General features: G+C 40.5%; 1 protein-coding gene across 1 annotated transcript in view; it reads right to left on the reverse strand.

Annotated features, from left to right (window-relative positions):
* The window catches only part of LOC117335450, a 37,993-nt gene extending 27,197 nt beyond the window's left edge, over positions 1–10,796 (reverse strand). The window contains exon 1 of the mRNA XM_033895455.1: positions 10,080–10,796. Coding sequence (XP_033751346.1) covers positions 10,080–10,194 — 115 coding nt within the window. The 5' untranslated portion in view covers positions 10,195–10,796. The remainder of the gene's footprint in view (positions 1–10,079) is intronic.
* Positions 10,797–12,406: the final 1,610 nt, after the last annotated feature.

The following is a 12,406-nucleotide window of genomic DNA, read 5'->3' on the forward strand; positions in this document are numbered from 1 at the left end:
AAATTATGAATTATCTATAGCGTTCGCATTGATGAATGTTGGCCTCTCGGGTGTAAGTTTTATATCATATAATTATAGTTTAGAGATCGCCTTGTACGGGTTGATGCCCGTAAAGAAATGAATTTCCCTCAGACTACGAAAAGATAGGATTATATTATACACCAGACAAAGGCATCAAGAGATTATCACAGGTCATCTTAGGACAAAGCGATTTAAAATCGTACCCTAAATCAGTCAACAAAAACATCATTATTTCCGCTCAGCAAGACTTGGGACGTTACAATGACATGGGGTCCCTTTTTGGGATCAGAAAATAAACCGGGGTGATAATACAGAGAGGAATGTTGACTTGGATGCACTTTACATAGTTTATATTCGAGATATCTCCAAGCTCTCTTCTATCGAGAGTCACTTGAATTGAATGAACCAGATGTACGTTATAATGACAGGCTAACTTCTTCGGAAAGACGTCTCGTTATGTACGAGATATGGAACTTATGATATATGTCTATCGTCTGAACGGAAAGTTTTCGTAAAGACAGACCAACATAGGAATGTTCGCCAACCCTTCATAAACATACTGGCGATTTGTTATGTAATATAATGTTGCAAACAAAACAAAAAGTCAGAACGGCGTCTCGCCAAGATTACGATCGAGACAAGACTGCTAGACGACTTCGATCAAGTGTCTGTGTTGTTCATAATGACTAAACCACGACATTAAAAAACATCATGGGAACAATTTCAGGATCGTTTTATGAATGGGACAAAGTTCTTCTGAAATGCATCTACGAATTATGCATGTGCTATCAGTTGATGAGAAACCGGAAGATCGGTCGTTTTAAACCCCTGAATGTTTTTGTACCTTCCGTTCAATCCAGTTTAATAAAGTAGCTAATACAAACGCTAACAGGTATGAATAATTACTTACGAGAGGTCTTTTTAAAATACATTTCTAAGGACGTAATATGATTATAGTTGTTTGCCTCTAAATTCTTCCCACGGGGAAATGTGCATACAGACTCATGTATTTGATACGATCTGGCTTTATTCATTCCACAATATATTTACACTGCAGATTTACAGAAGCTTTGATATCATCAAACATAGCAGCGAGTTTAAACATCATTTTAGATACAAAGTGCTAAGGTCATGTTTTACTTCGTGATGAAAAATGTATCCTGTAGTGTGATGGTGACAGGATGATGTTGTATTGTGTAGTGTGATGATGACAGGGTGATGTTGTATTGTGTAGTGTGATGATGACAGGGTGATGTTGTATTGTGTAGTGTGATGGTGACAGGGATGATGTTGTATTGTGTAGTGTGATGATGACAGGGTGATGTTGTATTGTGTGGTGTGATGGTGACAGGGTGTTGTATTGTGTAGTGTGATGATGACAGGGTGATGTTGTATTGTGTAGTGTGATGGTGACAGGGATGATGTTGTATTGTGTAGTGTGATGGTGACAGGATGATGTTGTATTGTGTGGTGTGATGGTGACAGGATGATGTTGTATTGTGTAGTGTGATGGTGACAGGATGATGTTGTATTGTGTGGTGTGATGGTGACAGGGTGTTGTATTGTGTAGTGTGATGATGACAGGGTGATGTTGTATTGTGTAGTGTGATGGTGACAGGGATGATGTTGTATTGTGTGGTGTGATGGTGACAGGGTGATGTTGTATTGTGTAGTGTGATGGATGACAGGGTGATGTTGTATTGTGTAGTGTGATGGTGACATGGTGATGTTGTATTGTGTAGTGTGATGGTGACAGGGATGATGTTGTATTGTGTGGTGTGATGGTGACAGGATGATGTTGTATTGTGTAGTGTGATGGTGACAGGATGATGTTGTATTGTGTAGTGTGATGGTGACAGGATGATGTTGTATTGTGTGGTGTGATGGTGACAGGGATGTTGTATTGTGTAGTGTGATGGTGACAGGGTGTTGTATTGTGTAGTGTGATGGTGACAGGATGATGTTGTATTGTGTAGTGTGATGGTGACAGGATGATGTTGTATTGTGTAGTGTGATGGTGACAGGATGATGTTGTATTGTGTAGTGTGATGGTGACAGGATGATGTTGTATTGTGTAGTGTGATGGTGACAGGGTGTTGTATTGTGTGGTGTGATGATGACAGGGTGATGTTGTATTGTGTAGTGTGATGGTGACAGGGTGATGTTGTATTGTGTAGTGTGATGGTGACAGGATGTTGTTTGTGGTGTGGGAGTGTGATGGTGTGACAGGTGTGTATGTATTGTGTAGTGTGATGGTGACAGGATGATGTTGTATTGTGTAGTGTGATGGTGACAGGGTGATGTTGTATTGTGTAGTGTGATGTGACAGGGTGTTGTATTGTGTGTGTGATGTGAGTGATGAGTTTTGTAGTGTGGACAGGGTGATGTTGTATTTGTAGTGTTGATGGTGACAGGTGATTGATTGTGTGTATGTGTGGTGACAGGGTGTTGTATGTGTGTGTGTGGTGACAGGATGATGTTGTATTGTGTAGTGTGATGGTGACAGGATGATGTTGTATTGTGTGGTGTGATGGTGACAGGGTGTTGTATTGTGTAGTGTGATGGTGACAGGATGATGTTGTATTGTGTAGTGTGATGGTGACAGGATGATGTTGTATTGTGTAGTGTGATGGTGACAGGGTGATGTTGTATTGTGTAGTGTGATGGTGACAGGATGTGTTGTATTGTGTGGTGTGATGGTGACAGGGTGTTGTATTGTGTGGTGTGATGGTGACAGGATGATGTTGTATTGTGTAGTGTGATGGTGACAGGATGTTGTTGTATTGTGTGGTGTGATGGTGACAGGGTGTTGTATTGTGTAGTGTGATGGTGACAGGATGATGTTGTATTGTGTAGTGTGATGGTGACAGGATGTTGTTGTATTGTGTAGTGTGATGGTGACAGGGTGTTGTATTGTGTGGTGTGATGGTGACAGGATGATGTTGTATTGTGTAGTGTGATGGTGACAGGATGATGTTGTATTGTGTAGTGTGATGGTGACAGGATGATGTTGTATTGTGTAGTGTGATGGTGGACAGGGTGTTTGTATTGTGTAGTGTGATGGTGAAAGGATGATGTTGTATTGTGTAGTGTAGGTGATGGTGACAGGATGATTGTTGTATTGTGTAGTGTGATGGTGACAGGATGATTGTTGTATTGTGTAGTGTGATGGTGACAGGGGTGTTGTATTGTGTGTAGTGATGGTGACACGAGGACGTATTGTTGTATTGTGTAGTGTTGCTGGTGACAGGGTGCTGTTATTGTGTAGTGTGATGGTGACAGGATGATGTTGTATTGTGTAGTGTGATGGTGACAGGGTGTTGTATTGTGTAGTGTGATGGTGACAGGATGATGTTGTATTGTGTAGTGTGATGGTGACAGGATGATGTTGTATTGTGTGGTGTGATGGTGACATGGTGTTGTATTGTGTAGTGTGATGGTGACAGGTGATGTTGTATTGTGTAGTGTGATGGTGACAGGATGATGTTGATTGTGTAGTGTGATGGTGACAGGGTGATGTTGTATTGTGTAGTGTGATGGTGACAGGGTGTTGTATTGTGTAGTGTGATGGTGACAGGGTGATGTTAGTTGTGTAGTGTGATGGTGACAGGATGATGTTGTATTGTGTAGTGTGATGGTGACAGGTGATGTTTTTGTGTGGCGTGGATGGATGGACAGGTGTGTTGTATTGTGTAGTGTGATGGTGACAGGATGATGTTGTATTGGTGTGGAGTGTGGGAGTGAGTGAATGGTGACGGGTGTGTTGTATTGTGTAGTGTGATGGTGACAGGGTGATGTTAGTTGTGTAGTGTGATGGTGACAGGGTGTTGTATTGTGTAGTGTGATGGTGACAGGGCGATGTTTGTATTGTGTAGTGTGATGGTGACAGGGTGTTGTTGTGTAGTGTGATGGTGACAGGGTGTTGTATTGTGTGTGTGATGGTGCAGTGAGTATGTTGTGTGTGTGATGTGATAGGGTGACAGGTGTGTTGTATTGTGTAGTGTGGTGCAGTGTGATGTGGTGATGACATGGTGTGATGTGTGTATTGTGTAGTGTGATGGTGACAGGGTGATGTTGTATTGTGTGGTGTGATGGTGACAGGGTGATGTTGTATTGTGTAGTGTGATGGTGACAGGGTGATGTTGTATTGTGTGTAGTGTGATGGTGACAGGGATGTTGTATTGTGTAGTGTGATGGTGACAGGGTGATGTTTGTATTGTGTAGTGTGATGGTGACAGGATGATGTTGTATTGTGTAGTGTGATGGTGACAGGATGATGTTGTATTGTGTAGTGTGATGGTGACAGGATGATGTTGTATTGTGTAGGTGTGATGGTGACAGGATGATGTTGTATTGTGTAGTGTGATGGTGACAGGGTGATGTTGTATTGTGTAGTGTGATGGTGACAGGGATGTTGTATTGTGTGGTGTGATGGTGACAGGATGATGTTGTATTGTGTGGTGTGATGGTGACAGGATGATGTTGTATTGTGTAGTGTGATGGTGACAGGTGATGTTGTATTGTGTAGTGTGATGGTGACAGGGTGATGTTGTATTGTGTAGTGTGATGGTGACAGGGTGATGTTGTATTGTGTAGTGTGATGGTGACAGGGTGATGTTGTATTGTGTAGTGTGATGGTGACAGGGTGTTGTATTGTGTAGTGTGATGGTGACAGGATGATGTTGTATTGTGTAGTGTGATGGTGACAGGATGATGTTGTATTGTGTAGTGTGATGGTGACAGGGTGTTAGTTGTGTAGTGTGATGGTGACAGGGTGTTAGTTGTGTAGTGTGATGGTGACAGGATGATGTTAGGTTCAGGATGTGTTGTAGTGTGATGTGAGGTGTGTGTAGTGATGTGATGGTGACAGGATGATGTTGTATTGTGTAGTGTGATGGTGACAGGGTGTTAGTTGTGTGTGTGACAGTGATGTGTATGTGAGTGGATGTGACAGGTGTGTTGTATTGTGTGTAGTGGTGATGGTTGACGAGGGGATGATGTTGTATTGTGTAGTGTGATGGTGACAGGGTGATGTTGTATTGTGTAGTGTGATGGTGACAGGGTGATGTTGTATTGTGTAGTGTGATGGTGACAGGGTGATGTTGTATTGTGTAGTGTGATGGTGACAGGGTGATGTTGTATTGTGTAGTGTGATGGTGACAGGTGATTGTTGTATTGTGTAGTGTGATGGTGACAGGATGATGTTGTATGGTGTAGTGTGATGGTGACAGGATGATGTTGTATTGTGTAGTGTGATGGTGACAGGATGATGTTGTATTGTGTAGTGTGATGGTGACAGGGTGATGTTTGTATTGTGTAGTGTCATGGTGACAGGGTGATGTTGTATTGTGTAGTGTCATGGTGACAGGGTGATGTTGTATTGTGTAGTGTGCTGGTGACAGGGTGATGTTGTATTGTGTAGTGTGATGGTGACAGGGTGATGTTGTATTGTGTAGTGTGATGGTGACAGGGTGATGTTGTATTGTGTAGTGTGATGGTGACAGGGTGATGTTGTATTGTGTAGTGTGATGGTGACAGGGTGCTGTTGTATTGTGTAGTGTGATGGTGACAGGATGATGTTGTATTGTGTAGTGTGATGGTGACATGGTGATGTTGTATTGTGTAGTGTGATGGTGACAGAGTGATGTTGTATTGTGTAGTGTGATGGTGACAGGATGATGTTGTATTGTGTAGTGTGATGGTGACAGGATGATGTTGTATTGTGTAGTGTGATGGTGACAGGATGGTGTTGTATTGTGTAGTGTGATGGTGACAGGGTGATGTTGTATTGTGTGGTGTCATGGTGACAGGATGATGTTGTATTGTGTAGTGTCATGGTGACAGGGTGATGTTGTATTGTGTAGTGTCATGGTGACAGGGTGATGTTGTATTGTGTAGTGTGATGGTGACAGGGTGATGTTGTATTGTGTGGTGTGATGGTGACATGATGATGTTGTATTGTGTAGTGTGATGGTGACAGGATGGTGTTGTATTGTGTAGTGTGATGGTGACAGGGTGATGTTGTATTGTGTGGTGTCATGGTGACAGGGTGATGTTGTATTGTGTAGTGTGATGGTGACAGGGTGATGTTGTATTGTGTAGTGTGATGGTGACAGGATGATGTTGTATTGTGTAGTGTGATGGTGACAGGGTGTTGTATTGTGTAGTGTGATTTGACAGGATGATGTTGTATTGTGTAGTGTGATGGTGACAGGGTGGTGTTGCATTGTGTAGTGTGATGGTGACAGGATGATGTTGTATTGTGTAGTGTGATGGTGACAGGATGATGTTGTATTGTGTAGTGTGATGGTGACAGGGTGTTGTATTGTGTAGTGTGATGGTGACAGGATGATGTTGTATTGTGTAGTGTAATGTGACAGGGTGTTGTATTGTGTGGTGTGATGGTGACAGGATGATGTTGTATTGTGTGGTGTGATGGTGACAGGGTGTTGTATTGTGTGTTGAGGTGACTTGTGTTGTAGTTGTTGTGGTGTGATGGTGACAGGGTGTTGTATTGTGTGGTGTGATGGTGACAGGGTGATGTTAGTTGTGTAGTGTGATGGTGACAGGGTGTTGTATTGTGTAGTGTGATGTGACAGGGTGCTGTTAGTTTTGTAGTGTATTACTATTTTCGGAGTATCAATATATTACCGGTGTATCGGAGTATTTCCGGTGTAACAATTTTTTTCCGGTATATCAGCGTATTGGCTTGCCGATATACATAAGGGCAGTTCACGTTCCGGTGTATTAAGGTCATTTCATACACTACACCATGCCAAGAAGTTACGTTCGTGTTTAACATATATAAGAACACACTCCCTGTCTGGTAGATAAAATCAATTCCTATTAAATGTACCTAGAAAGAGACAGATATTACAAACATACCAGATGGTTCATAATAACACAACGTGTCTTTCAGCTGAAAAAGACATGATACAAGTACATACTATTCTATTTTTAACACAATAGTTTGCTGCATAAAATACACAATAATAGTGTGCATTACAATGCATTCCTGGCGAGATATCAACTATCTAACAAGAAATGCGAAATACCATGTTGAAATGATACCAGAAAAAATCCTCAGTCACAACAGCTTGCGTATACAGTATGTCAAGGATGTACTCTGACAGGTGACATGGTAGAGGACGGGCGTTCTTAACAGACGGTCAGAGAACGGAGTTTGTCTTTGTATCCTATGTAAATCGGCGTAATTTCTAAAGTTTAAACAGAGCTCCCTTTACAGTTCTCTTACATCAAAGTGGTACTGTTTTCAACTTCAATAGATACTTAGAACAGTAATCAGGAACACCTGACGGGAAACACGACATCGTATACCCGAACATTCTATAAACTGTACACTTCAAAAGTATATCTAAACCTGTACGGATATGTAGTTGTCTGGGAATCAACACCTGTGACAGGTACAGACACAGAGGGGTCAGGTAGGTGTTAAACACACGTCTTCAACCGGTACGTAACACGGTTACAGGTGTGTAATACCGTTATATACAGGTGTGCTACACCTTTACATACACGTACAGGTGTGTTGTACCGTTACATACAGGTGTGAACATACCATTATATACAGGTGTGTAATGCCGTTACATACAGGTGTGTACATACCGTTACATGAAGATGTATAAAGTCGTTTTATACAGGTGTGTTATACCGTTATATCGGGTGTGTAATGTCTTGTACATACCGTTAAATACGGGTGTGCTTATACCTTTACATACAGATGTACAGTGTCGTAATATACAGGTGTATTTAACCTTTACATACAGATGAACAATGTCGTTATATACAGGTTTATTTAACCTTTACATACAGGTGTACAGTGTCGTTATATACAGGTTTATTTAACCTTTACATACATGTTATTATACCGTTACATACGGGTGTGTAATACCAAAATAATCGTTATACGAAATGTATTATATTACAAGCCTTCTGTGGTATTACAATTGTACCAACAGTGATGTACATACTGGGGGAGTCGGCATGACACAATTATACGAGTACAACAAAGGTAGGCTACTGTCCCGTATACCTCGGGTGTTTAGGTTACCAAATATGTAGATCATGTGGTTCACCGAGTAATGACGAAGCAGCTTTAGATCATAATGTTTATCTTGAAATCCATATTACTTAAAAATGGGAATGGGGCCTGGTGATTTACGCGATATGTATCACGTAAATTGGATTGAAATGTACCGTGTACACGTAAAAGACGTGTTCTTTGTAAGTGAATTGGCTGTGTATCGTGTAAATATAATTATCGTGTAAGTGTAACAGACGATTATCGTGTAACAGACGATTATCGTGTAAGTGTAATAGACGTTTATCGTGTAAGTGTAATAGACGTTTATCGTGTAAATATAATAGACGTTTATTGTGTTAATGTAATATACGTTTATCGTGTAAGTGTAATAGACGTTTATCGTGTAACTGTAATAGACGTTTATCGTGTAAATGTAATAGACGTTTATCGTGCAAATGTAACAGACGTTTATCGTGTAAATGTAATGGACGTGTATCGTGTAAATGTAACAGACGTTTATCGTGTAAATATAATAGACGTTTATCGTGTAAATGTAATAGACGTTTATCGTGTAAATATAATAGACGTTTATCGTGTAAATGTAATAGACGTTTATCGTGTAAATGTAATAGACGTTTATCGTGTTCATGTAATGGACGTGTATCGTGTAAATGTAACAGACGGAAATCTTGTTAATGTTAAGAGTGCGTATCGTGTAAAAAAGAATGAACATCGTGTAAATGTAATAGACGATTATCGTGTAAATGTAAAAGACGTGTATTATATAAATGTAATGGACGTGTTTCGTATGTGCAACTTGTAAATTAAATGGATATATGTTTTGTAAAAATAATGAAACTGTCGTGTGAGTTTAATAGATGTGAACCGTGTGAATGTAATAGATGGGAAAAGTTCAACTGTACTCGATGTGTACATGGTAAGTGTAGTACACTTTACATATGTTTTCCTGTATATGTACACGTAGAGACGTGGATCTGTGTAGATATTTGTCTGAACAACGGCTGAAGGAACGTTATACATCACAGAAATTTGAACACTGGATTTTATCAGTGAGCAAATATTGCACACTGTAATATAAATAGCCTTGACCATTGGAATTCCCTCTCCTAAGCTGACTCGGTGCTAAATATATAACAAATTTTCACCACATACGCTGACGATATACTATTATATGATCAATAGGTCTAGACCAGCAGCTTCGTTTGATTACGTCACTTATATAGAACCCGGTACACTTTCCACCAACCACAGTCAGGAGACAGTGTCACCCCTCACTTAACACCGATAAGACTTTCAAACACCTTAATTTCACGTGGGAACCTGAAGGCTACGATTTGCAGATTGAATCCAAAACAATTAACGATAAAGGGGTTGGAAGTATACATGTACTATCCGAGCGCCTATCACTGGTTTACCTGTACCTGTCATAAGATACACCATTCACTGTTTATAAGTTGCGTCACAATAATCAATCATTATATATATGTTGTGTATACACACAAAAAACTCTATATGTACAGGTGTAAGACTTAATGCGATGATACTGCGGAAGGTCATTATATTAACAGCACGACATAACTGGTGGTTTGGGGGGGGGGGGGGGGGGGGGCTTGGGACAGACAGGCTGAGTGATACCAGTGTCTCCAAATATAACAGCTACATTAAATTGGACAAAATAATGACAGAAAGGCTGATTTAAACCTCTATAGTCCGTGTATATCTGGGACCTGTCGACTTGTATCCCCCAAGGTGTACGCATACGTCTGGGAGAGTCCACATACAAACTGGCGCAGTGTCTCCGGGGATAAAACAACTAATAAACACAAAAATCGATAGCACAGTAGGGTTAGGTCATTTTTGTACATGTAGAAGTATGCTAGTGTTATCAATGGGTATAGTACATAGTGAAAGTCAGTCGACAGGTATACAGTGTATATATACAAGGCCTATGAGCGTCGCTATCTGACCCAGATCACGAGGGCGGAGAACTTACCTGTACAGGTAAAACAAATCATTAGCAAGAAAACTGTACATGTTACGTCCACTGTTGACCATCTGACGACACTAGATGCTGCCCGCTGTTTCCCAGCGTACGTAGGTCCACCCATATCGCCGTCGTCCCCACCAGTGCCAGGAAAGGGTGTCCCCCGACTCTGACATACGGAATAACTAACCACACGACCAGGTAGTCCCAACACACGTCATAAACAGTGTGCGACTATTTTTAAAATGTTATCACAAATTAAACAAACAAGGTGACTCACGCGGAAAAAGCCCCACCGCTTCGAAAAGTACAATCCTACAACAACATTGAAAAACAGTGAATAATATTTTCACATTATGTCTCCATTTCTTTCCACAAAAAGGTATGATGTAGTAATCCTTTCGAATCCTAGTTGACGTTTTAGGCGCAGTGCTGGAGAGATACCGCGGTGTATGTGTGTGACGAGACTCCCCACGTGTTCATTCATGGAGAGTGAGCCGGTGTCTAGAGCTTTCTCTACCAGTACTGCCAATGGCATGGCCACTGTCGGCTCACAGGGAGCGTCATTGGAAATCAAGAAAATTCCTGCATCATCAGCACTTCTGTGATTCCTAGTCAGACACACAATATTAAAGACGTGTAGTATTATCAGACATTACGTCAGATATATATCGGTGTCTACCACGCTTGTGACATAGACTGTTCGGGAAGTTCCCGGACACGTCAGTCGGAACACTCCGGATTCATCTCCCTTGCCTGACCATGTACATGTATAATGTCTATTGACAGCCGGGGATCAGTCACCGGGAAGGCATTGAACAGCGCTTCAAACATTCATGATCGACCGCAAAATATGGGTGCAGGGTTTTTAATAGAATATTGCATGATCACATTTGCGAACAATGCACACGGATTGCAGCGTTACAAACGGTATGTTCTGTTGTATGCATACATGACTGTATATAAGTATACATAACACGAGGGAGATATTCTCAATCATGTTGATCGTCTCGCTATATCGCTAGGCTAAAACCATCAATATCAGTATATCCTACACACATAAGACAAGAATAATTAGCTCAAATGAAAATAAAAAGTTAGTGTAGGTGGTAGAAATATTGCTTCCACATTAACACACAGCCAAGTGTAGCCGGAGTTCTGACAGCATGTAAATCAACGATAACACTGAAGGTAACCCTCTTGACATCGCCTCGTTGATACAAGGCTATGGAAGGGTTCTACATAAGAAAATCACCTTTTTATAGGAAGCATAATAGCTGTTTTTCGCAGAAATTAGCGTACGGTGTTTATACGAACTGTGAAAGTTTCTATTAGGATCTCTCCCTACAGGAACATATGGTACATATCAGTCGCCAAACTAATGAACGAAATGCATTCAAAACCCAAGCTACAGGCACTTGGATACACCAAGACCTCCCCCGGGGACGTCAAGTGCTTAATCGGGACTTCTGACCACCGAAAACTTAAGTTAAAAATAAACCGATATGATATCGGATGAATGTGTTAACTTAACGAGACAGAAAGGAAGGGACAATCATAAGCCTGGAAAGAACAGAAAAACAACTATATAAACAGAATACTGATAAATAAAAATAAAAAAAATCAGATGAGCGCCAATTGACAATAAAATGCAACGTTATTTTAAGTTTCATAGTTAATCAATTTATCCAGTAGAGCATATTCTAATGTAATGTTTCGAAGACACAATTAGTCTGTTATTTCGCGTACATAGCAAGACTTTCGGGAAAAGATCGGTTACCTGAAAGCAATTACCGACCCCCAGAAAATAAAAGCGAAGATTTGTACTCGGAGAAAAAGGACGAAATGTTTGTATAATACAGGTATAGTTCCTTTAAAGCATTTTGATAATTACGTAAATTTACTCACGTGGTTGAACAGAGATACTTAATTCTATATTGTGCACTAGTCTAATTCATTATGTACTATCTCTATGTAATACTTGAAGAACAAGGACAAGTAAGAACTGGTCCAACCTTCATACCACTTTGTATATTCAATCAGTATTAGATTCATCGGCTCATGCCACGGACCGATAAAGTTCATGTATATCTTCTATAATCACACAATCAGTCATTTCAAAGTGTTATACGAGATATTCCAATAGAGTATAAGATCTCCCGACATCAATGATGACTGTACAGAGTTCAGACAAACATGGAGATTACCCACCAAAGTACAATTTTGAGTACATGTACTTATGCTAAAGCTGTTCAACCGTCGACGTTTTTTAAATTATAAGGTTCAAGACTCTGTATCCTTTCAGTTATTTAGTCGTCATGAAAAAAACCAAAACC

This window comes from Pecten maximus, chromosome 10 (assembly GCF_902652985.1).
Source record: "Pecten maximus chromosome 10, xPecMax1.1, whole genome shotgun sequence".
Lineage (NCBI taxonomy): Eukaryota > Metazoa > Mollusca > Bivalvia > Pectinida > Pectinidae > Pecten > Pecten maximus.